Source organism: Coregonus clupeaformis, unplaced genomic scaffold, assembly GCF_020615455.1.
Source record: "Coregonus clupeaformis isolate EN_2021a unplaced genomic scaffold, ASM2061545v1 scaf1097, whole genome shotgun sequence".
In the NCBI taxonomy this organism is placed as follows: domain Eukaryota; kingdom Metazoa; phylum Chordata; class Actinopteri; order Salmoniformes; family Salmonidae; genus Coregonus; species Coregonus clupeaformis.
The window spans coordinates 66,218-94,212 of NW_025534551.1; the positions used below are offsets into that span (position 1 = coordinate 66,218).

Consider the following 27,995-nt stretch of genomic DNA (forward strand, 5'->3'; position numbering starts at 1 on the left):
CCATGACTACAGCATAATCTGCCTACTGCCATAATCAGTTTAATATCAAATTATTACTGTGCATGTAAACGTACTGACTGATGGAAATAAAACGCACTGACTGATGGAAATAAAATGCTAGGACACCGACGTCTTGCTATCAGACAACCAACTACTTCTCAGATAGAGTTCAATGTGTCAAATCGGAGGACCTGTTGTCTGGACCTATGGCAGTCTCTATGGGGGTGCCACAGGGTTCAATTCTTGGGCCGACACTTTTCTCCGTGTATATCAATGATGTCGCTCTTGCTGCTGGTGACTCTCAGATCCACCTCTACGCAGACGACACCATTTTGTATACATCTGGCCCTTCATTGGACACTGTGTTAACAAACCTCCAAACGAGCTTCAATGCCATACAACAATCCTTCAGTAGCCTCCAACTGCTCTTAAACACTAGTAAAACTAAATGCATGCTTTTCAATCGAACGCTGCTGGCACCCGCCCACCCGACTAGAATCACCACTCTCGACGGGTCTGACCTAGAGTATGTGGACAACTACAAATACCTAGGTGTCTGGTTAGACTGTAAACTCTCCTTCCAGACTCACATAAAGAATCTCCAATCCAAAGTTACATCTAGAATCGGCTTCCTATTTCGCAACAAAGCCTCCTTCACTCATGCTGCCAAACATGCCCTCGTAAAACTGACTATCCTACCGATCCTTGACTTCGGCGATGTCATTTACAAAATAGCCTCCAACACTCTACTCAGCAAATTGGATGTAGTCTATCACAGTGCCATCCGTTTTGTCTCCAAAGCCCCATACACTACCCACCACTGTGACCTGTACGCTCTTGTTGGCTGGTCCTCACTACATGTTCGTCGTCAAACCCACTGGCTCCAGGCCATCTATAAATCACTGCTAGGCAAATCCCGCCTTATCTTAGCTCATTGGTCACCATAGCAACACCCACCCGTAGTCTGCGCTCCAGCAGGTATATCTCACTGGTCATTCCCAAAGCCAACACCTCCTTTGGCCGCCATTCCTTCCAGTTCTCTGCTGCCAATGACTGGAACGAATTGCAAAAATCTCTGAAGCTGGAGACTCTTATCTCCCTCACTAACTTTAAGCATCAGTTGTCAGAGCACCTTACCGATCACTGCACCTGTACACAGCCCATCTGAAATTAGCCCACCCAACTACCTCATCCCTATATTGTTATTTATTTTGCTCTTTTGCACCCCAGTATCTCTATTTGCACATAATCTCTTGCACATCTAGCATTCCAGTGTTAATACTATTGTAATTATTTTGCACTATAGCCTATTTATTGCCTTACCTCCATAACTTGCTACATTTGCACACACTGTATATATATTTTCTGTTGTATTTCTGACTTTATGTTTTTTTTACCCCATATGTAACTCTGTGTTGTTTTTATTGCACTGCTTTGCTTTATCTTGGCCAGGTCGCAGTTGTAAATGAGAACCTGTTCTCAACTGGCTTACCTGGTTAAATAAAGGTGAAATAAATAAAATAAAAAATAGCCTGGGGTTAGCAACAATGCAGTGTGAAAAGGCCTTTTAACATGCATTGCTGGCTATCCTCTCGTCTATAATATACGGTGTATGGCCAGAAAATGTCCCTAAATATGCTAAGGAGTGGCGTGGTCGATGGCTGCTTTCAGGACAAAAACAACTATTTTATGTTTAGAGGAGTAGGGAAAAGTTATCGACTTTTGACTTTTCTGTGATCCACTAATATGTCTGCCACAGCTCACGCAGGCACGCTGATTCTGAACCACATGGCATGACGTACTGCTTGATGTGTATAGCAACGCAGTCTAGGAAGCAGTTTTATAGAGTTAGTATTCAACACCAGAAGAGACATGTCTCAGTTACAAACAAGGTTCTTTACGGACAACAAAAAGTAAGTATTTATTGCTGAATTGTGAAGATAGCCAGTTAGCTTTCTATTTTGCCAGTAAGCTAGCTAGCTAACTTGCTAGCGAGCATGAAGGAGAACTCTATGGGAGTGTTAGCCATGCTGTTGTTAATCATATTGTATCCTTAGCTGGCGAACTGCATAAAGGTGCTTCGACAATGTTGACTTATTGAAGTTATTGTTAGCTAGTTTGACCAGGGGAGATTGTGAATACAAATCCTATGGGTTGTTATGTGTGCTAGCCTAGCTGATAACTACAACAAGTTTGAAGTTACCTAGCCAACGGTCTATTTGTCTGTAAGTAGTGACTTAGTCATGTTGAGTTATTTATATAACAACCTACCAACGTTGTCCCTCAGATATTCCGTAGATGATGTCCCTTTCTCCATCCCTGCTGCCTCAGAGGTGCAGGAACTCAGCAACGTCATCAACAAGCTGCTGGAAGCAAAGCATGGTGAGAAGAGTTTAGAATGGTGCTTTCCATTCCTTCCTCGTTGGGGTTTAATGGTGGTTGGCATTAGAATGGTGCTTTCCTTTCCTTCCTCGTTGGGGTTTAATGGTGGTTGGCATTAGAATGGTGCTTTCCTTTCCTTCCTCGTTGGGGTTTAATGGTGGTTGGCATTAGAATGGTGCTTTCCTTTCCTTCCTCGTTGGGGTTTAATGGTGGTTGGCATTAGAATGGTGCTTTCCTTTCCTTCCTCGTTGGGGTTTAATGGTGGTTGGCATTAGAATGGTGCTTTCCTTTCCTTCCTCGTTGGGGTTTAATGGTGGTTGGCATTAGAATGGTGCTTTCCATTCCTTCCTCGTTGGGGTTTAATGGTGGTTGGCATTAGAATGGTGCTTTCCTTTCCTTCCTCGTTGGGGTTTAATGGTGGTTGGCATTAGAATGGTGCTTTCCTTTCCTTCCTCGTTGGGGTTTAATGGTGGTTGGCATTAGAATGGTGCTTTCCTTTCCTTCCTCGTTGGGGTTTAATGGTGGTTGGCATTAGAATGGTGCTTTCCTTTCCTTCCTCGTTGGGGTTTAATGGTGGTTGGCATCCAATATAATGTTGCATTACAGCCACCAACTGTATATCTACTTCATCTGTTCAAAAAATGTAACTAGAAATAAACACAGCCCCCAAACCTCACCCCAAACTAAATATACTACACTACCTACCCTTAGCCCACTATCTATACTACAGAGTTCAGCTAAATGAATCCCTCCTCGGCCTGGGAGGGCGGCACTCCTTCCAACATCTTCTGTAGATCCTCTGCAGTTATGTCTCCAATTTCCAGAAAACATCTGTCCGCTTTCACAATAATGGCAGTTATCTCTGACCTGCTTTCTACTTGCACAGCACAATTCATGACTATCGCGATGAATGCCAAGAACCTGGATATATCAAGGTACATATTCTGGGTTCCACACGCTGACATGGGAACGTTCACTGTTGCCGTAGGCTCTTCTAGCACAACATTTTTACATTTTAGTCATTTAGCAGACGCTCTTATCCAGAGCGACTTACAGTTAGTGAGTGCATACATTTTTCATACTGGCCCCCCGTGGAAAAACGAACCCACAACCCTGGCGTTGCAAGCGCCACGCTCTACCAACTGAGCTACAAGGGACGGATGGAGCATTCCCTCCCTCTCCACCCTGGCCCCTTCTCAATACCTCTGCATACAGAACACCCTGGCCCCTTCTCAATACCTCTGCATATATAAACACCCTGGCCCCTTCTCAATACCTCTGCATATATAAACACCCTGGCCCCTTCTCAATGCCTCTGCATATATAAACGCCCTGGCCCCTTCTCAATACCTCTGCATATATAAACACCCTGGCCCCTTCCCAATGCCTCTGCATACAGAACACCCTGGCCCCTTCCCAATGCCTCTGCATATATAAACACCCTGGCCCCTTCTCAATGCCTCTGCATACAGAACACCCTGGCCCCTTCCCAATGCCTCTGCATATATAAACACCCTGGCCCCTTCTCAATGCCTCTGCATATATAAACACCCTGGCCCCTTCCCAATGCCTCTGCATATATAAACACCCTGGCCCCTTCTCAATGCCTCTGCATATATAAACACCCTGGCCCCTTCCCAATGCCTCTGCATACAGAACACCCTGGCCCCTTCTCAATACCTCTGCATATATAAACACCCTGGCCCCTTCTCAATGCCTCTGCATACAGAACACCCTGGCCCCTTCTCAATGCCTCTGCATATATAAACACCCTGGCCCCTTCTCAATGCCTCTGCATATATAAACACCCTGGCCCCTTCTCAATGCCTCTGCATATATAAACACCCTGGCCCCTTCTCAATGCCTCTGCATATATAAACACCCTGGCCCCCTTCTCAATGCCTCTGCATATATAAACACCCTGGCCCCTTCTCAATGCCTCTGCATATATAAACACCCTGGCCCCTTCTCAATACCTCTGCATACAGAACACCCTGCCCCCTTCTCAATACCTCTGCATATATAAACACCCTGGCCCCTTCTCAATACCTCTGCATACAGAACACCCTGCCCCCTTCTCAATACCTCTGCATATATAAACACCCTGGCCCCTTCTCAATGCCTCTGCATATATAAACACCCTGGCCCCTTCTCAATGCCTCTGCATACAGAACACCCTGCCCCCTTCTCAATACCTCTGCATACAGAACACCCTGCCCCCTTCTCAATGCCTCTGCATATATAAACACCCTGCCCCCTGCTCAATGCCTCTGCATACAGAACACCCTGGCCCCCTTCTCAATACCTCTGCATACAGAACACCCTGGCCCCTTCTCAATGCCTCTGCATACAGAACACCCTGGCCCCTTCTCAATGCCTCTGCATATATAAACACCCTGGCCCCTTCTCAATACCTCTGCATATATAAACACCCTGGCCCCTTCTCAATACCTCTGCATACAGAACACCCTGGCCCCTTCTCAATGCCTCTGCATATATAAACACCCTGGCCCCTTCTCAATACCTCTGCATACAGAACACCCTGGCCCCTTCTCAATACCTCTGCATATATAAACACCCTGGCCCCTTCTCAATACCTCTGCATACAGAACACCCTGGCCCCTTCTCAATGCCTCTGCATACATGAACACCCTGGCCCCTTCTCAATGCCTCTGCATATATGAACACCCTGGCCCCTTCTCAATGCCTCTGCATATATAAACACCCTGGCCCCTTCTCAATGCCTCTGCATACAGAACACCCTGGCCCCTTCTCAATGCCTCTGCATACAGAACACCCTGGCCCCTTCTCAATGCCTCTGCATACAGAACACCCTGCCCCCTTCTCAATACCTCTGCATATATAAACACCCTGGCCCCTTCTCAATACCTCTGCATACAGAACACCCTGGCCCCTTCCCAATGCCTCTGCATATATAAACACCCTGGCCCCTTCCCAATGCCTCTGCATATATAAACACCCTGGCCCCTTCCCAATGCCTCTGCATATATAACACCCTGGCCCCTTCTCAATGCCTCTGCATACAGAACACCCTGGCCCCTTCTCAATACCTCTGCATATATAAACACCCTGGCCCCTTCTCAATGCCTCTGCATACAGAACACCCTGGCCCCTTCTCAATACCTCTGCATATATAAACACCCTGCCCCCTTCTCAATGCCTCTGCATACAGAACACCCTGGCCCCTTCTCAATACCTCTGCATATATAAACACCCTGGCCCCTTCTCAATGCCTCTGCATATATAAACACCCTGGCCCCTTCTCAATGCCTCTGCATATATAAACACCCTGGCCCCTTCTCAATACCTCTGCATACAGAACACCCTGGCCCCTTCTCAATACCTCTGCATATTTAAACACCCTGGCCCCTTCTCAATACCTCTGCATATATAAACACCCTGGCCCCTTCTCAATACCTCTGCATATATAAACACCCTGGCCCCTTCTCAATGCCTCTGCATACAGAACACCCTGGCCCCTTCTCAATACCTCTGCATATATAAACACCCTGGCCCCTTCTCAATGCCTCTGCATACAGAACACCCTGGCCCCTTCTCAATGCCTCTGCATACAGAACACCCTGGCCCCTTCTCAATGCCTCTGCATATATAAACACCCTGGCCCCTTCTCAATGCCTCTGCATACAGAACACCCTGGCCCCTTCTCAATGCCTCTGCATACAGAACACCCTGGCCCCTTCTCAATGCCTCTGCATACAGAACACCCTGGCCCCTTCTCAATACCTCTGCATACAGAACACCCTGGCCCCTTCTCAATGCCTCTGCATATATAAACACCCTGGCCCCTTCTCAATACCTCTGCATACAGAACACCCTGGCCCCTTCTCAATACCTCTGCATACAGAACACCCTGGCCCCTTCTCAATACCTCTGCATATATAAACACCCTGGCCCCTTCTCAATGCCTCTGCATACAGAACACCCTGGCCCCCTTCTCAATACCTCTGCATACAGAACACCCTGGCCCCTTCTCAATGCCTCTGCATACAGAACACCCTGGCCCCTTCTCAATGCCTCTGCATATATAAACACCCTGGCCCCTTCTCAATACCTCTGCATACAGAACACCCTGGCCCCTTCTCAATGCCTCTGCATACAGAACACCCTGGCCCCTTCTCAATACCTCTGCATATATAAACACCCTGGCCCCTTCTCAATACCTCTGCATATATAAACACCCTGGCCCCTTCTCAATGCCTCTGCATATATAAACACCCTGGCCCCTTCTCAATGCCTCTGCATATATAAACACCCTGGCCCCTTCTCAATGCCTCTGCATATATAAACACCCTGCCCCCTTCTCAATGCCTCTGCATACAGAACACCCTGGCCCCTTCTCAATGCCTCTGCATACAGAACACCCTGGCCCCTTCTCAATGCCTCTGCATACAGAACACCCTGGCCCCTTCTCAATGCCTCTGCATATATAAACACCCTGGCCCCTTCTCAATGCCTCTGCATATATAAACACCCTGGCCCCTTCTCAATGCCTCTGCATATATAAACACCCTGGCCCCTTCTCAATGCCTCTGCATATATAAACACCCTGGCCCCTTCTCAATGCCTCTGCATACAGAACACCCTGGCCCCTTCTCAATACCTCTGCATACAGAACACCCTGGCCCCTTCTCAATGCCTCTGCATATATAAACACCCTGGCCCCTTCTCAATGCCTCTGCATACAGAACACCCTGGCCCCTTCTCAATGCCTCTGCATATATAAACACCCTGGCCCCCTTCTCAATGCCTCTGCATATATAAACACCCTGGCCCCTTCTCAATACCTCTGCATACAGAACACCCTGGCCCCTTCTCAATACCTCTGCATATATAAACACCCTGGCCCCTTCTCAATGCCTCTGCATACAGAACACCCTGGCCCCTTCTCAATACCTCTGCATATATAAACACCCTGGCCCCTTCTCAATACCTCTGCATATATAAACACCCTGGCCCCTTCTCAATGCCTCTGCATACAGAACACCCTGCCCCCTTCTCAATACCTCTGCATACAGAACACCCTGGCCCCTTCTCAATGCCTCTGCATACAGAACACCCTGGCCCCTTCTCAATGCCTCTGCATACAGAACACCCTGGCCCCTTCTCAATACCTCTGCATATATAAACACCCTGGCCCCTTCTCAATGCCTCTGCATACAGAACACCCTGGCCCCTTCTCAATGCCTCTGCATACAGAACACCCTGGCCCCTTCTCAATGCCTCTGCATACAGAACACCCTGGCCCCTTCTCAATACCTCTGCATACAGAACACCCTGGCCCCTTCTCAATGCCTCTGCATATATAAACACCCTGGCCCCTTCTCAATACCTCTGCATACAGAACACCCTGGCCCCTTCTCAATACCTCTGCATACAGAACACCCTGGCCCCTTCTCAATACCTCTGCATATATAAACACCCTGGCCCCTTCTCAATGCCTCTGCATACAGAACACCCTGGCCCTTCTCAATACCTCTGCATACAGAACACCCTGGCCCCTTCTCAATGCCTCTGCATATATAAACACCCTGGCCCCTTCTCAATGCCTCTGCATATATAAACACCCTGGCCCCTTCTCAATGCCTCTGCATATATAAACACCCTGGCCCCTTCTCAATGCCTCTGCATATATAAACACCCTGGCCCCTTCTCAATACCTCTGCATACAGAACACCCTGGCCCCTTCTCAATACCTCTGCATATATAAACACCCTGGCCCCTTCTCAATACCTCTGCATACAGAACACCCTGGCCCCTTCTCAATGCCTCTGCATATATAAACACCCTGGCCCCTTCTCAATACCTCTGCATACAGAACACCCTGGCCCCTTCTCAATGCCTCTGCATATATAAACACCCTGGCCCCTTCTCAATACCTCTGCATACAGAACACCCTGGCCCCTTCTCAATGCCTCTGCATATATAAACACCCTGGCCCCTTCTCAATGCCTCTGCATACAGAACACCCTGGCCCCCTTCTCAATGCCTCTGCATACAGAACACCCTGGCCCCTTCTCAATGCCTCTGCATACAGAACACCCTGGCCCCTTCTCAATACCTCTGCATATATAAACACCCTGGCCCCTTCTCAATGCCTCTGCATATATAAACACCCTGGCCCCTTCTCAATGCCTCTGCATATATAAACACCCTGGCCCCCTTCTCAATGCCTCTGCATATATAAACACCCTGGCCCCTTCTCAATGCCTCTGCATATATAAACACCCTGGCCCCTTCTCAATGCCTCTGCATACAGAACACCCTGGCCCCTTCTCAATACCTCTGCATACAGAACACCCTGGCCCCTTCTCAATGCCTCTGCATATATAAACACCCTGGCCCCTTCTCAATGCCTCTGCATACAGAACACCCTGGCCCCTTCTCAATGCCTCTGCATATATAAACACCCTGGCCCCTTCTCAATGCCTCTGCATACAGAACACCCTGGCCCCTTCTCAATGCCTCTGCATATATAAACACCCTGGCCCCTTCTCAATGCCTCTGCATATATAAACACCCTGGCCCCTTCTCAATGCCTCTGCATATATAAACACCCTGGCCCCTTCTCAATGCCTCTGCATATATAAACACCCTGGCCCCTTCTCAATACCTCTGCATATATAAACACCCTGGCCCCTTCTCAATGCCTCTGCATACAGAACACCCTGGCCCCTTCTCAATACCTCTGCATATATAAACACCTGGCCCCTTCTCAATGCCTCTGCATACAGAACACCCTGGCCCCTTCTCAATGCCTCTGCATACAGAACACCCTGGCCCCTTCTCAATACCTCTGCATATATAAACACCCTGGCCCCTTCTCAATGCCTCTGCATACAGAACACCCTGGCCCCTTCTCAATGCCTCTGCATACAGAACACCCTGGCCCCTTCTCAATGCCTCTGCATACAGAACACCCTGGCCCCTTCTCAATGCCTCTGCATATATAAACACCCTGGCCCCTTCTCAATGCCTCTGCATACAGAACACCCTGGCCCCTTCTCAATGCCTCTGCATACAGAACACCCTGGCCCCTTCTCAATGCCTCTGCATACAGAACACCCTGGCCCCTTCTCAATGCCTCTGCATATATAAACACCCTGGCCCCTTCTCAATGCCTCTGCATATATAAACACCCTGGCCCCTTCTCAATACCTCTGCATACAGAACACCCTGGCCCCTTCTCAATGCCTCTGCATATATAAACACCCTGGCCCCTTCTCAATACCTCTGCATACAGAACACCCTGGCCCCTTCTCAATACCTCTGCATACAGAACACCCTGGCCCCTTCTCAATACCTCTGCATATATAAACACCCTGGCCCCTTCTCAATGCCTCTGCATACAGAACACCCTGCCCCCTTCTCAATACCTCTGCATACAGAACACCCTGGCCCCTTCTCAATGCCTCTGCATACAGAACACCCTGGCCCCTTCTCAATACCTCTGCATATATAAACACCCTGGCCCCCTTCTCAATGCCTCTGCATACAGAACACCCTGGCCCCCTTCTCAATACCTCTGCATACAGAACACCCTGGCCCCTTCTCAATGCCTCTGCATACAGAACACCCTGGCCCCTTCTCAATACCTCTGCATATATAAACACCCTGGCCCCTTCTCAATACCTCTGCATATATAAACACCCTGGCCCCTTCTCAATGCCTCTGCATATATAAACACCCTGGCCCCTTCTCAATGCCTCTGCATATATAAACACCCTGGCCCCTTCTCAATGCCTCTGCATACAGAACACCCTGGCCCCTTCTCAATACCTCTGCATACAGAACACCCTGGCCCCTTCTCAATGCCTCTGCATATATAAACACCCTGCCCCCTGCTCAATGCCTCTGCATATATAAACACCCTGGCCCCCTTCTCAATACCTCTGCATACAGAACACCCTGGCCCCTTCTCAATACCTCTGCATACAGAACACCCTGGCCCCTTCTCAATGCCTCTGCATACAGAACACCCTGGCCCCTTCTCAATACCTCTGCATACAGAACACCCTGTTCCCTTCTCAATGCCTCTGCATACAGAACACCCTGGCCCCTTCTCAATACCTCTGCATATATAAACACCCTGGCCCCTTCTCAATACCTCTGCATACAGAACACCCTGGCCCCTTCTCAATGCCTCTGCATACAGAACACCCTGGCCCCTTCTCAATACCTCTGCATATATAAACACCCTGGCCCCTTCTCAATGCCTCTGCATACAGAACACCCTGGCCCCTTCTCAATACCTCTGCATATATAAACACCCTGGCCCCTTCTCAATGCCTCTGCATACAGAACACCCTGGCCCCTTCTCAATACCTCTGCATATATAAACACCCTGGCCCCTTCTCAATGCCTCTGCATACAGAACACCCTGCCCCCTTCTCAATACCTCTGCATACAGAACACCCTGGCCCCTTCTCAATGCCTCTGCATACAGAACACCCTGGCCCCTTCTCAATGCCTCTGCATACAGAACACCCTGGCCCCTTCTCAATGCCTCTGCATATATAAACACCCTGGCCCCTTCTCAATACCTCTGCATATATAAACACCCTGGCCCCTTCTCAATACCTCTGCATATATAAACACCCTGGCCCCTTCTCAATACCTCTGCATATATAAACACCCTGGCCCCTTCTCAATACCTCTGCATATATAAACACCCTGGCCCCTTCTCAATACCTCTGCATATATAAACACCCTGGCCCCTTCTCAATACCTCTGCATACAGAACACCCTGGCCCCTTCTCAATACCTCTGCATATATAAACACCCTGGCCCCTTCTCAATACCTCTGCATATATAAACACCCTGGCCCCTTCTCAATACCTCTGCATATATAAACACCCTGGCCCCTTCTCAATGCTTCTGCATATATAAACACCCTGGCCCCTTCTCAATGCCTCTGCATATATAAACACCCTGCCCCCTTCTCAATACCTCTGCATACAGAACACCCTGGCCCCTTCTCAATGCCTCTGCATACAGAACACCCTGGCCCCTTCTCAATGCCTCTGCATACAGAACACCCTGGCCCCTTCTCAATACCTCTGCATATATAAACACCCTGGCCCCTTCTCAATGCCTCTGCATATATAAACACCCTGGCCCCTTCTCAATGCCTCTGCATATATAAACACCCTGGCCCCTTCTCAATGCCTCTGCATATATAAACACCCTGGCCCCTTCTCAATGCCTCTGCATACAGAACACCCTGGCCCCTTCTCAATACCTCTGCATACAGAACACCCTGGCCCCTTCTCAATGCCTCTGCATATATAAACACCCTGGCCCCTTCTCAATGCCTCTGCATACAGAACACCCTGGCCCCTTCTCAATGCCTCTGCATATATAAACACCCTGGCCCCTTCTCAATGCCTCTGCATATATAAACACCCTGCCCCCTTCTCAATACCTCTGCATACAGAACACCCTGGCCCCTTCTCAATGCCTCTGCATATATAAACACCCTGGCCCCTTCTCAATACCTCTGCATATATAAACACCCTGGCCCCTTCTCAATGCCTCTGCATACAGAACACCCTGGCCCCTTCTCAATACCTCTGCATATATAAACACCCTGGCCCCTTCTCAATACCTCTGCATATATAAACACCCTGGCCCCTTCTCAATGCCTCTGCATACAGAACACCCTGCCCCCTTCTCAATACCTCTGCATACAGAACACCCTGGCCCCTTCTCAATGCCTCTGCATATATAAACACCCTGGCCCCCTTCTCAATGCCTCTGCATATATAAACACCCTGGCCCCTTCTCAATACCTCTGCATATATAAACACCCTGGCCCCTTCTCAATGCCTCTGCATATATAAACACCCTGGCCCCTTCTCAATGCCTCTGCATATATAAACACCCTGCCCCCTTCTCAATACCTCTGCATACAGAACACCCTGGCCCCTTCTCAATGCCTCTGCATACAGAACACCCTGGCCCCTTCTCAATGCCTCTGCATACAGAACACCCTGGCCCCTTCTCAATACCTCTGCATATATAAACACCCTGGCCCCTTCTCAATGCCTCTGCATATATAAACACCCTGGCCCCTTCTCAATGCCTCTGCATATATAAACACCCTGGCCCCTTCTCAATGCCTCTGCATATATGGAACACCCTGGCCCCTTCTCAATACCTCTGCATACAGAACACCCTGGCCCCCTTCTCAATGCCTCTGCAATATAAACACCCTGGCCCCTTCTCAATGCCTCTGCATACAGAACACCCTGGCCCCTTCTCAATGCCTCTGCATATATAAACACCCTGGCCCCTTCTCAATGCCTCTGCATACAGAACACCCTGGCCCCTTCTCAATGCCTCTGCATATATAAACACCCTGGCCCCTTCTCAATGCCTCTGCATATATAAACACCCTGGCCCCTTCTCAATGCCTCTGCATACAGAACACCCTGGCCCCTTCTCAATGCCTCTGCATATATAAACACCCTGGCCCCTTCTCAATGCCTCTGCATATATAAACACCCTGGCCCCTTCTCAATACCTCTGCATATATAAACACCCTGGCCCCTTCTCAATGCCTCTGCATATATAAACACCCTGGCCCCTTCTCAATACCTCTGCATACAGAACACCCTGGCCCCTTCTCAATACCTCTGCATATATAAACACCCTGGCCCCTTCTCAATACCTCTGCATATATAAACACCCTGGCCCCTTCTCAATGCCTCTGCATACAGAACACCCTGGCCCCTTCTCAATACCTCTGCATATATAAACACCCCTGGCCCCTTCTCAATACCTCTGCATATATAAACACCCTGGCCCCTTCTCAATGCCTCTGCATACAGAACACCCTGCCCCCTTCTCAATACCTCTGCATACAGAACACCCTGGCCCCTTCTCAATGCCTCTGCATATATAAACACCCTGGCCCCCTTCTCAATGCCTCTGCATATATAAACACCCTGGCCCCTTCTCAATACCTCTGCATATATAAACACCCTGGCCCCTTCTCAATGCCTCTGCATATATAAACACCCTGGCCCCCTTCTCAATGCCTCTGCATATATAAACACCCTGGCCCCTTCTCAATACCTCTGCATACAGAACACCCTGGCCCCTTCTCAATGCCTCTGCATACAGAACACCCTGGCCCCTTCTCAATGCCTCTGCATACAGAACACCCTGGCCCCTTCTCAATGCCTCTGCATATATAAACACCCTGGCCCCTTCTCAATGCCTCTGCATATATAAACACCCTGGCCCCTTCTCAATGCCTCTGCATATATAAACACCCTGGCCCCTTCTCAATGCCTCTGCATATATAAACACCCTGGCCCCTTCTCAATGCCTCTGCATACAGAACACCCTGGCCCCTTCTCAATACCTCTGCATACAGAACACCCTGGCCCCTTCTCAATGCCTCTGCATATATAAACACCCTGGCCCCTTCTCAATGCCTCTGCATACAGAACACCCTGGCCCCTTCTCAATACCTCTGCATATATAAACACCCTGGCCCCTTCTCAATGCCTCTGCATACAGAACACCCTGGCCCCTTCTCAATGCCTCTGCATATATAAACACCCTGGCCCCTTCTCAATGCCTCTGCATATATAAACACCCTGGCCCCTTCTCAATGCCTCTGCATATATAAACACCCTGGCCCCTTCTCAATGCCTCTGCATATATAAACACCCTGGCCCCTTCTCAATACCTCTGCATATATAAACACCCTGGCCCCTTCTCAATGCCTCTGCATACAGAACACCCTGGCCCCTTCTCAATACCTCTGCATATATAAACACCCTGGCCCCTTCTCAATGCCTCTGCATACAGAACACCCTGGCCCCTTCTCAATGCCTCTGCATACAGAACACCCTGGCCCCTTCTCAATACCTCTGCATATATAAACACCCTGGCCCCTTCTCAATGCCTCTGCATACAGAACACCCTGGCCCCTTCTCAATGCCTCTGCATACAGAACACCCTGGCCCCTTCTCAATGCCTCTGCATACAGAACACCCCTGGCCCCTTCTCAATACCTCTGCATACAGAACACCCTGGCCCCTTCTCAATGCCTCTGCATATATAAACACCCTGCCCCCTGCTCAATACCTCTGCATATATAAACACCCTGGCCCCTTCTCAATACCTCTGCATACAGAACACCCTGGCCCCTTCTCAATACCTCTGCATACAGAACACCCTGGCCCCTTCTCAATGCCTCTGCATACAGAACACCCTGCCCCCTTCTCAATACCTCTGCATACAGAACACCCTGTTCCCTTCTCAATGCCTCTGCATACAGAACACCCTGGCCCCTTCTCAATGCCTCTGCATATATAAACACCCTGGCCCCTTCTCAATACCTCTGCATACAGAACACCCTGGCCCCTTCTCAATACCTCTGCATACAGAACACCCTGGCCCCTTCTCAATACCTCTGCATATATGAACACCCTGGGCCCCTTCTCAATGCCTCTGCATACAGAACACCCTGGCCCCTTCTCAATACCTCTGCATATATAAACACCCTGGCCCCTTCTCAGTGCCTCTGCATACAGAACACCCTGGCCCCTTCTCAATACCTCTGCATATATAAACACCCTGGCCCCTTCTCAATGCCTCTGCATACAGAACACCCTGCCCCCTTCTCAATACCTCTGCATACAGAACACCCTGGCCCCTTCTCAATGCCTCTGCATACAGAACACCCTGGCCCCTTCTCAATGCCTCTGCATACAGAACACCCTGGCCCCTTCTCAATGCCTCTGCATATATAAACACCCTGGCCCCTTCTCAATACCTCTGCATATATAAACACCCTGGCCCCTTCTCAATACCTCTGCATATATAAACACCCTGGCCCCTTCTCAATACCTCTGCATATATAAACACCCTGGCCCCTTCTCAATACCTCTGCTAACACCTGGCCCCTTCTCAATACCTCTGCATATATAAACACCCTGGCCCCCTTCTCAATACCTCTGCATATATAAACACCCTGGCCCCTTCTCAATGCCTCTGCATATATAAACACCCTGGCCCCTTCTCAATGCCTCTGCATATATAAACACCCTGGCCCCCTTCTCAATGCCTCTGCATATATAAACACCCTGCCCCCCTTCTCAATACCTCTGCATACAGAACACCCTGGCCCCTTCTCAATGCCTCTGCATACAGAACACCCTGGCCCCTTCTCAATGCCTCTGCATACAGAACACCCTGGCCCCTTCTCAATACCTCTGCATATATAAACACCCTGGCCCCCTTCTCAATGCCTCTGCATATATAAACACCCTGGCCCCTTCTCAATGCCTCTGCATATATAAACACCCTGGCCCCTTCTCAATGCCTCTGCATATATAAACACCCTGGCCCCTTCTCAATGCCTCTGCATACAGAACACCCTGGCCCCTTCTCAATACCTCTGCATACAGAACACCCTGGCCCCTTCTCAATGCCTCTGCATATATAAACACCCTGGCCCCCTTCTCAATGCCTCTGCATACAGAACACCCTGGCCCCTTCTCAATGCCTCTGCATATATAAACACCCTGGCCCCCTTCTCAATGCCTCTGCATATATAAACACCCTGGCCCCTTCTCAATACCTCTGCATACAGAACACCCTGGCCCCCTTCTCAATACCTCTGCATATATAAACACCCTGGCCCCTTCTCAATACCTCTGCATATATAAACACCCTGGCCCCTTCTCAATGCCTCTGCATACAGAACACCCTGGCCCCTTCTCAATACCTCTGCATATATAAACACCCTGGCCCCTTCTCAATACCTCTGCATATATAAACACCCTGGCCCCTTCTCAATGCCTCTGCATACAGAACACCCTGCCCCCTTCTCAATACCTCTGCATACAGAACACCCTGGCCCCTTCTCAATGCCTCTGCATATATAAACACCCTGGCCCCTTCTCAATGCCTCTGCATATATAAACACCCTGGCCCCTTCTCAATACCTCTGCATATATAAACACCCCTGGCCCCTTCTCAATGCCTCTGCATATATAAACACCCTGGCCCCTTCTCAATGCCTCTGCATATATAGAACACCCTGGCCCCTTCTCAATACCTCTGCATACAGAACACCCTGGCCCCTTCTCAATGCCTCTGCATACAGAACACCCTGGCCCCTTCTCAATGCCTCTGCATACAGAACACCCTGGCCCCTTCTCAATACCTCTGCATATATAAACACCCTGGCCCCTTCTCAATACCTCTGCATATATAAACACCCTGGCCCCTTCTCAATGCCTCTGCATATATAAACACCCTGGCCCCTTCTCAATGCCTCTGCATATATAAACACCCTGGCCCCTTCCCAATGCCTCTGCATACAGAACACCCTGGCCCCTTCCCAATGCCTCTGCATACAGAACACCCTGGCCCCTTCTCAATACCTCTGCATATATAAACACCCTGGCCCCTTCCCAATGCCTCTGCATATATAAACACCCTGGCCCCTTCTCAATGCCTCTGCATATATAACCACCCTGGCCCCTTCCCAATGCCTCTGCATATATAAACACCCTGGCCCCTTCTCAATACCTCTGCATACAGAACACCCTGGCCCCTTCTCAATGCCTCTGCATACAGAACACCCTGGCCCCTTCTCAATACCTCTGCATACAGAACACCCTGGCCCCTTCTCAATGCCTCTGCATATATAAACACCCTGGCCCCTTCTCAATGCCTCTGCATACAGAACACCCTGGCCCCTTCTCAATGCCTCTGCATATATAAACACCCTGGCCCCTTCTCAATGCCTCTGCATACAGAACACCCTGGCCCCTTCTCAATGCCTCTGCATATATAAACACCCTGGCCCCTTCTCAATGCCTCTGCATATATAAACACCCTGGCCCCTTCTCAATGCCTCTGCATATATAAACACCCTGGCCCCTTCTCAATGCCTCTGCATATATAAACACCCTGGCCCCTTCTCAATGCCTCTGCATATATAAACACCCTGGCCCCTTCTCAATACCTCTGCATATATAAACACCCTGGCCCCTTCTCAATGCCTCTGCATATATAAACACCCTGGCCCCTTCTCAATGCCTCTGCATATATAAACACCCCTGGCCCCTTCTCAATACCTCTGCATACAGAACACCCTGGCCCCTTCTCAATACCTCTGCATATATAAACACCCTGGCCCCTTCTCAATGCCTCTGCATATATAAACACCCTGGCCCCTTCTCAATGCCTCTGCATACAGAACACCCTGGCCCCTTCTCAATACCTCTGCATACAGAACACCCCTGGCCCCTTCTCAATGCCTCTGCATATATAAACACCCTGGCCCCTTCTCAATGCCTCTGCATATATAAACACCCTGGCCCCTTCTCAATACCTCTGCATATATAAACACCCTGGCCCCTTCTCAATGCCTCTGCATATATAAACACCCTGGCCCCTTCTCAATGCCTCTGCATATATAAACACCCTGGCCCCCTTCTCAATACCTCTGCATACAGAACACCCTGGCCCCTTCTCAATGCCTCTGCATACAGAACACCCTGGCCCCTTCTCAATGCCTCTGCATACAGAACACCCTGGCCCCTTCTCAATACCTCTGCATATATAAACACCCTGGCCCCTTCTCAATGCCTCTGCATATATAAACACCCTGGCCCCCTTCTCAATGCCTCTGCATATATAAACACCCTGGCCCCTTCTCAATGCCTCTGCATATATAAACACCCTGGCCCCTTCTCAATGCCTCTGCATACAGAACACCCTGGCCCCTTCTCAATACCTCTGCATACAGAACACCCTGGCCCCTTCTCAATGCCTCTGCATATATAAACACCCTGGCCCCTTCTCAATGCCTCTGCATACAGAACACCCTGGCCCCTTCTCAATGCCTCTGCATATATAAACACCCTGGCCCCTTCTCAATGCCTCTGCATACAGAACACCCTGGCCCCTTCTCAATGCCTCTGCATATATAAACACCCTGGCCCCTTCTCAATGCCTCTGCATATATAAACACCCTGGCCCCTTCTCAATGCCTCTGCATATATAAACACCCTGGCCCCTTCTCAATGCCTCTGCATATATAAACACCCTGGCCCCTTCTCAATACCTCTGCATATATAAACACCCTGGCCCCTTCTCAATGCCTCTGCATACAGAACACCCTGGCCCCTTCTCAATGCCTCTGCATATATAAACACCCTGGCCCCTTCTCAATGCCTCTGCATACAGAACACCCTGGCCCCTTCTCAATGCCTCTGCATACAGAACACCCTGGCCCCTTCTCAATACCTCTGCATATATAAACACCCTGGCCCCTTCTCAATGCCTCTGCATACAGAACACCCTGGCCCCTTCTCAATGCCTCTGCATACAGAACACCCTGGCCCCTTCTCAATGCCTCTGCATACAGAACACCCTGGCCCCTTCTCAATGCCTCTGCATATATAAACACCCTGGCCCCTTCTCAATGCCTCTGCATACAGAACACCCTGGCCCCTTCTCAATGCCTCTGCATACAGAACACCCTGGCCCCTTCTCAATGCCTCTGCATACAGAACACCCTGGCCCCTTCTCAATGCCTCTGCATATATAAACACCCTGGCCCCTTCCCAATGCCTCTGCATATATAAACACCCTGGCCCCTTCTCAATACCTCTGCATACAGAACACCCTGGCCCCTTCTCAATACCTCTGCATACAGAACACCCTGGCCCCTTCTCAATGCCTCTGCATACAGAACACCCTGGCCCCCTTCTCAATACCTCTGCATATATAAACACCCTGGCCCCTTCTCAATGCCTCTGCATACAGAACACCCTGCCCCCTTCTCAATACCTCTGCATACAGAACACCCTGGCCCCTTCTCAATGCCTCTGCATACAGAACACCCTGGCCCCTTCTCAATACCTCTGCATATATAAACACCCTGGCCCCTTCTCAATACCTCTGCATATATAAACACCCTGGCCCCTTCTCAATGCCTCTGCATATATAAACACCCTGGCCCCTTCTCAATGCCTCTGCATATATAAACACCCTGGCCCCTTCTCAATGCCTCTGCATACAGAACACCCTGGCCCCTTCTCAATACCTCTGCATACAGAACACCCTGGCCCCTTCTCAATGCCTCTGCATATATAAACACCCTGCCCCCTGCTCAATGCCTCTGCATATATAAACACCCTGGCCCCTTCTCAATACCTCTGCATACAGAACACCCTGGCCCCTTCTCAATACCTCTGCATACAGAACACCCTGGCCCCTTCTCAATGCCTCTGCATACAGAACACCCTGGCCCCTTCTCAATACCTCTGCATATATAAACACCCTGGCCCCTTCTCAATACCTCTGCATATATAAACACCCTGGCCCCTTCTCAATGCCTCTGCATACAGAACACCCTGGCCCCTTCTCAATACCTCTGCATACAGAACACCCTGGCCCCTTCTCAATGCCTCTGCATACAGAACACCCTGGCCCCTTCTCAATACCTCTGCATACAGAACACCCTGGCCCCTTCTCAATGCCTCTGCATATATAAACACAGCATCAGGGCCAGACTCTCCTTCCTCCAGCCACCTCATAGCACAGCATCAGGGCCAGACTCTCCTCCCTCCCTCCAGCCACCTCATAGCACAGCATCAGGGCCAGACTCTCCTCCCTCCAGCCACCTCACAGCACAGCATCAGGGCCAGACTCTCCTCCCTCCCTCCAGCCACCTCATAGCTCAGCATCAGGGCCAGACTCTCCTCCCTCCCTCCAGCCACCTCACAGCACAGCATCAGGGCCAGACTCTCCTCCCTCCAGCCACCTCACAGCACAGCATCAGGGCCAGACTCTCCTCCCCTCCAGCCACCTCATAGCACAGCATCAGGGCCAGACTCTCCTCCCTCCAGCCACCTCATAGCACAGCATCAGGGCCAGACTCTCCTCCCTCCAGCCACCTCATAGCACAGCATCAGGGCCAGACTCTCCTCCCTCCAGCCACCTCATAGCACAGCATCAGGGCCAGACTCTCCTCCCTCCAGCCACCTCATAGCACAGCATCAGGGCCAGACTCTCCTCCCTCCAGCCAACCTCTACACTTGGAGACACTGTTATAACCCCTTCCGCAGACTAAAACCTCTTGTTCCCCCAGTTGAACGAAGCCCCATCCCTCTGGGATATAGGGTGTTGGTGGCACCTTAATTGGGGAGGACTGATTGGTGGTAATGGCTGGAGCTGAATCAGTGGAATGGTATCAAACACATGGTTTCCATGGTGATGCCATTCCATTGGCTCCGTTCCGGACATTATTATGAGCCGTCCTCCCCTCAGCAGCCCCCACTGACATCAATCATAATGAATCCATTTCACGCTGCCTTGACTGACTGCACCTTCCCTAGCTTACTCTCCACCCGCCCCGATACCCCAAACGGACCAGACAAACCAGCAATGTCCTCGTGGACACGTCGCGGATTTCCTTTCCGCTCTTCAGACTCTTCCTCATTCTCTTCAACTCGTTGATCCCTAATAACAGGAGATACAAGGTCCTCCGTTCTATATTCAGGAGACATCTGAGTGCCCCAGGTCTATAGGAAGACTTATGTCTACACTCAGGAGACCAATATTCACCTGCTGCCGTTGTCCATTCCTTATCTGGCCTTATGTCACATTAAACATATTGATCATATCTGGCCTTATGTCACATTAAACATATTGATCATATCTGGCCTTATGTCACATTAAACATATTGATCATATCTGGCCTTATGTCACATTAAACATATTGTTTGTCCTTTTAACTATTATTCTCAAATTGCATTATTTCAGGACTGGTTGAAGATCACTGTTGACTAATGTATTAGCATCATATTGGGTGTCTCATCTTTGTGTGTGTTTTGTTGTTGAAGGGTCTCACAGCCAGATTGAATTTGACTTCCTGGTGCGAGGTCAGTTCCTGCGGACGTCGTTGTCCAATCACATGGAGGCTGAAGGCATCTCAACGGTGAGTAGGACCTCTGGACAGTAGGACCTCTGGACCTCTGGACAGTAGGAGGACCTCTGGACAGTAGGACCTCTGGACAGTAGGACCTCTGGACAGTAGGGCCTCTGGACCTCTGGACAGTAGGGCCTCTGGACAGTAGGGCCTCTGGACAGTAGGACCTCTGGACCTCTGGACAGTAGTAGGACCTCTGGACAGTAGGAGGACCTCTGGACAGTAGGAGGACCTCTGGACAGTAGGAGGACCTCTGGACAGTAGGGTTTACTAATAGGACCTCTGGACAGTAGGAGGACCTCTGGACAGTAGGAGGACCTCTGGACAGTAGGGTTTACTAATAGGACCTCTGGACAGTAGGGTTTACTACTAGGACCTCTGGACAGTAGGGTTTACTAATAGGACCTCTGGACAGTAGGGTTTACTAATAGGACCTCTGGACAGTAGGAGGACCTCTGGACAGTAGGGTTTACTAATAGGACCTCTGGACAGTAGGGTTTACTAATAGGACCTCTGGACAGTAGGAGGACCTCTGGACAGTAGGAGGACCTCTGGACAGTAGGAGGACCTCTGGACAGTAGGAGGACCTCTGGACAGTAGGAGGACCTCTGGACAGTAGGGTTTACTAATAGGACCTCTGGACAGTAGGAGGACCTCTGGACAGTAGGGTTTACTAATAGGACCTCTGGACAGTAGGGTTTACTAATAGGACCTCTGGACAGTAGGGTTTACTAATAGGACCTCTGGACAGTAGGGTTTACTAATAGGACCTCTGGACAGTAGGGTTTACTAATAGGACCTCTGGACAGTAGGGTTTACTAATAGGACCTCTGGACAGTAGGAGGACCTCTGGACAGTAGGGTTTACTAATAGGACCTCTGGACAGTAGGAGGACCTCTGGACAGTAGGGTTTACTAATAGGACCTCTGGACACTCGGAGGACCTCTGGACAGTAGGAGGACCTCTGGACAGTAGGGTTTACTAATAGGACCTCTGGACAGTAGGGGGACCTCTGGACAGTAGGAGGACCTCTGGACAGTAGGGTTTACTAATAGGACCTCTGGACAGTAGGGGGACCTCTGGACAGTAGGGTTTACTAATAGGACCTCTGGACAGTAGGGTTTACTAATAGGACCTCTGGACAGTAGGAGGACCTCTGGACAGTAGGAGGACCTCTGGACAGTAGGAGGACCTCTGGACAGTAGGAGGACCTCTGGACAGTAGGGTTTACTAATAGGACCTCTGGACAGTAGGAGGACCTCTGGACAGTAGGGTTTACTAATAGGACCTCTGGACAGTAGGGTTTACTAATAGGACCTCTGGACAGTAGGAGGACCTCTGGACAGTAGGAGGACCTCTAGACAGTAGGGTTTACTAATAGGACCTCTGGACAGTAGGGTTTACTAATAGGACCTCTGGACAGTAGGGTTTACTAATAGGACCTCTGGACAGTAGGGTTTACTAATAGGACCTCTGGACAGTAGGGTTTACTAATAGGACCTCTGGACAGTAGGGTTTACTAATAGGACCTCTGGACACTCGGAGGACCTCTGGACAGTAGGAGGACCTCTGGACAGTAGGAGGACCTCTGGACAGTAGGGTTTACTAATAGGACCTCTGGACAGTAGGGTTTACTAATAGGACCTCTGGACAGTAGGGGGACCTCTGGACAGTAGGAGGACCTCTGGACAGTAGGGTTTACTAATAGGACCTCTGGACAGTAGGGGGACCTCTGGACAGTAGGGTTTACTAATAGGACCTCTGGACAGTAGGAGGACCTCTGGACAGTAGGGTTTACTAATAGGACCTCTGGACAGTAGGAGGACCTCTGGACAGTAGGAGGACCTCTGGACAGTAGGGTTTACTAATAGGACCTCTGGACAGTAGGAGGACCTCTGGACAGTAGGAGGACCTCTGGACAGTAGGGTTTACTAATAGGACCTCTGGACAGTAGGGTTTACTAATAGGACCTCTGGACAGTAGGAGGACCTCTGGACAGTAGGAGGACCTCTGGACAGTAGGAGGACCTCTGGACAGTAGGAGGACCTCTGGACAGTAGGAGGACCTCTGGACAGTAGGGTTTACTAATAGGACCTCTGGACAGTAGGAGGACCTCTGGACAGTAGGAGGACCTCTGGACAGTAGGGTTTACTAATAGGACCTCTGGACAGTAGGGTTTACTAATAGGACCTCTGGACAGTAGGAGGACCTCTGGACAGTAGGAGGACCTCTGGACAGTAGGAGGACCTCTGGACAGTAGGAGGACCTCTGGACAGTAGGGTTTACTAATAGGACCTCTGGACAGTAGGAGGACCTCTGGACAGTAGGGTTTACTAATAGGACCTCTGGACAGTAGGAGGACCTCTGGACAGTAGGGTTTACTAATAGGACCTCTGGACACTCGGACGACCTCTGGACAGTAGGAGGACCTCTGGACAGTAGGAGGACCTCTGGACAGTAGGAGGACCTCTGGACAGTAGGGTTTACTAATAGGACCTCTGGACAGTAGGGTTTACTAATAGGACCTCTGGACAGTAGGAGGACCTCTGGACAGTAGGAGGACCTCTGGACAGTAGGAGGACCTCTGGACAGTAGGGTTGACTAGTAGCCTGCTTAGTATGACAATATGACTTGAAGCGTGTTTTGACTGTGTGTGTGTGTGTGTGTGTTACAGGAAGATGTGGTGGAGATCGAGTATGTGGAGAGGTTCACCGCTCCCCAACCAGAGGAGTGTATGATGCATGATGACTGGATCAGCTCAGTGGAGGCCGACTCTGAATGGTAAGAGACATGATGTCTAACTCTGAATGGTAAGAGACATGATGTCTAACCCCAGACTCTGAATGGTAAGAGACATGATGTCTAACCCCAGACTCTGAATGGGAAGAGACATGATGTCTAACCCCAGACACTGAATGGTAAGAGACATGATGTCTAACCCCAGACACTGAATGGTAAGAGACATGATGTCTAACCCAGACTCTGAATGGTAAGAGACATGATGTCTAACCCCAGACTCTGAATGGTAAGAGACATGATGTCTAACCCCAGACACTGAATGGTAAGAGACATGATGTCTAACCCCAGACTCTGAATGGTAAGAGACATGATGTCTAACCCCAGACTCTGAATGGTAAGAGACATGATGTCTAACCCTGAATGGTAAGAGACATGATGTCTAACCCCAGACTCTGAATGGTAAGAGACATGATGTCTAACCCCCAGACTCTGAATGGTAAGAGACATGATGTCTAACCCCAGACTCTGAATGGTAAGAGACATGATGTCTAACCCCAGACTCTGAATGGTAAGAGACATGATGTCTAACCCCAGACTCTGAATGGTAAGAGACATGATGTCTAACCCCAGACTCTGAATGGTAAGAGACATGATGTCTAACCCCAGACTCTGAATGGTAAGAGACATGATGTCTAACCCCAGACTCTGAATGGTAAGAGACATGATGTCTAACCCCAGACTCTGAATGGTAAGAGACATGATGTCTAACCCTGAATGGTAAGAGACATGATGTCTAACCCCAGACTCTGAATGGTAAGAGACATGATGTCTAACCCCAGACTCTGAATGGTAAGAGACATGATGTCTAACCCCAGACTCTGAATGGTAAGAGACATGATGTCTAACCCCAGACTCTGAATGGTAAGAGACATGATGTCTAACCCCAGACTCTGAATGGTAAGAGACATGATGTCTAACCCAGACTCTGAATGGTAAGAGACATGATGTCTAACCCAGACTCTGAATGGTAAGAGACATGATGTCTAACCCAGACTCTGAATGGTAAGAGACATGATGTCTAACCCCAGACTCTGAATGGTAAGAGACATGATGTCTAACCCAGACTCTGAATGGTAAGAGACATGATGTCTAACTCCAGACTCTGAATGGTAAGAGACATGATGTCTAACCCCAGACTCTGAATGGTAAGAGACATGATGTCTAACCCCAGACTCTGAATGGTAAGAGACATGATGTCTAACCCAGACTCTGAATGGTAAGAGACATGATGTCTAACCCCAGACTCTGAATGGTAAGAGACATGATGTCTAACCCCAGACTCTGAATGGTAAGAGACATGATGTCTAACCCCAGACTCTGAATGGTAAGAGACATGATGTCTAACCCCAGACTCTGAATGGTAAGAGACATGATGTCTAACCCAGACTCTGAATGGTAAGAGACATGATGTCTAACCCCAGACTCTGAATGGTAAGAGACATGATGTCTAACCCCAGACTCTGAATGGTAAGAGACATGATGTCTAACCCAGACTCTGAATGGTAAGAGACATGATGTCTAACCCCAGACTCTGAATGGTAAGAGACATGATGTCTAACCCAGACTCTGAATGGTAAGAGACATGATGTCTAACCCCAGACTCTGAATGGTAAGAGACATGATGCTCTAACCCCAGACTCTGAATGGTAAGAGACATGATGTCTAACCCAGACTCTGAATGGTAAGAGACATGATGTCTAACCCCAGACTCTGAATGGTAAGAGACATGATGTCTAACCCCAGACTCTGAATGGTAAGAGACATGATGTCTAACGACTCTGAATGGTAAGAGACATGATGTCTAACCCCAGACTCTGAATGGTAAGAGACATGATGTCTAACCCCAGACTCTGAATGGTAAGAGACATGATGTCTAACCCCAGACTCTGAATGGTAAGAGACATGATGTCTAACCCCAGACTCTGAATGGTAAGAGACATGATGTCTAACCCCAGACTCTGAATGGTAAGAGACATGATGTCTAACCCAGACTCTGAATGGTAAGAGACATGATGTCTAACCCCAGACTCTGAATGGTAAGAGACATGATGTCTAACCCCAGACTCTGAATGGTAAGAGACATGATGTCTAACCCCAGACTCTGAATGGTAAGAGACATGATGTCTAACCCCAGACTCTGAATGGTAAGAGACATGATGTCTAACCCCAGACTCTGAATGGTAAGAGACATGATGTCTAACCCCAGACTCTGAATGGTAAGAGACATGATGTCTAACCCCAGACTCTGAATGGTAAGAGACATGATGTCTAACCCAGACTCTGAATGGTAAGAGACATGATGTCTAACCCAGACTCTGAATGGTAAGAGACATGATGTCTAACCCCAGACTCTGAATGGTAAGAGACATGATGTCTAACCCAGACTCTGAATGGTAAGAGACATGATGTCTAACCCCAGACTCTGAATGGTAAGAGACATGATGTCTAACCCAGACTCTGAATGGTAAGAGACATGATGTCTAACCCCAGACTCTGAATGGTAAGAGACATGATGTCTAACCCCAGACTCTGAATGGTAAGAGACATGATGTCTAACCCCAGACTCTGAATGGTAAGAGACATGATGTCTAACCCAGACTCTGAATGGTAAGAGACATGATGTCTAACCCAGACTCTGAATGGTAAGAGACATGATGTCTAACCCAGACTCTGAATGGTAAGAGACATGATGTCTAACCCCAGACTCTGAATGGTAAGAGACATGATGTCTAACCCAGACTCTGAATGGTAAGAGACCCTAACCCAGATACCCTATGTTAATGATGTCTGCTCCAGGATCCTGACGGGTTCCTACGATAAGACGGCCAGGATCTGGTCTCTGGAGGGCAAGGCTGTGATGACGGTGGCCGGACACACGGACGTGGTGAAGGACGTGGCCTGGGTCAAGAGAGGTGAGGGGGAGGGTCTGGGTCAAGAGAGGTGAGGGGAGGGTCTGGGTCAAGAGAGGTGAGGGGGAGGGTCTGGGTCAAGAGAGGGGGGGGGGTCTGGGTCAAGAGAGGTGAGGGGGAGGGTCTGGGTCAAGAGAGGTGAGGGGGAGGGTCTGGGTCAAGAGAGGTGAGGGGGAGGGTCTGGGTCAAGAGAGGTGAGGGTCTGGGTCAAGAGGGGGGTCAAGAGAGGTGAGTGGTCTAAGGCACTGCATCGCAGTGCTAGCTGTGCCACTAGAGATCCTGGTTCGAATCCAGGCTCTGTCGTAGCCGGCCGTGACCGGGAGACCAATGGGGCGGCGCACAATTGGCCCAGCGTCGTCTAGGGTAGGGGAGGGAATGGCCGGCAGGGATGTAGCTCAGTTGGTAGAGCATGACGTTTGCAACGGCAGGGTTGTGGGTTCGATTCCCACGGGGGTATGAAAAATAAAAATTAAATAATGTAAGTTGCTCTGGATAAGAGTGTCTGCTAAATGACGTAAAATGTAAGAGAGGTGAGGGGGAGGGTCTGGGTCACTTGGAGCTGATTTGCTGGTGTTTTTACAGTTTTTTATTTCCAACTATTTTAAAATAAAATTGCTCAACTTGGGTTTGGAAATAAAATCACCTGCAGGGGCGGCCAGTTGGGGAACCCTGGTCTAGATGGTCTCATCCTGACACCCCTATGTTTGTCTAGATGGTCTGACCTCCCTGCTGCTCACGGCCTCTCTGGACCAAACCATTCTGCTGTGGGAGTGGAACTCTGAGAGGAACAAGCTGAAAGCTAGACACTGTTGCCGTGGACACGCTGGGAGCGTTGACACTATCGCCACTGATCCCACACGCACTAAGGTGAGGGGGGAGGAGAAGACATGGAGGAG

At 49.6% G+C, this 27,995-nt stretch overlaps 1 protein-coding gene across 4 annotated transcripts in view; it reads left to right on the top strand.

Moving 5' to 3' along the window:
• The first annotated feature begins 1,750 nt into the window (after positions 1-1,750).
• LOC121561263 (ribosome biogenesis protein wdr12) overlaps positions 1,751-27,995 on the top strand; it is a 44,586-nt gene continuing 18,341 nt past the window's right edge. The window contains exons 1-6 of one of the 4 annotated variants that reach the window (XM_045217528.1): positions 1,751-1,913; positions 2,288-2,382; positions 21,306-21,400; positions 24,066-24,172; positions 26,987-27,102; positions 27,812-27,966. In XM_045217528.1, the coding sequence (XP_045073463.1) occupies positions 1,873-1,913; positions 2,288-2,382; positions 21,306-21,400; positions 24,066-24,172; positions 26,987-27,102; positions 27,812-27,966 (609 nt within the window). In that variant the 5' untranslated portion in view covers positions 1,751-1,872. Of the gene's footprint in view, positions 1,914-2,287; positions 2,383-21,305; positions 21,401-24,065; positions 24,173-24,230; positions 24,238-24,302; positions 24,310-26,614; positions 26,620-26,986; positions 27,103-27,811; positions 27,967-27,995 lie in introns of those variants that run through there. The other 3 variants (XM_045217530.1, XM_045217529.1, XM_045217531.1) reach the window with 3 other exon arrangements.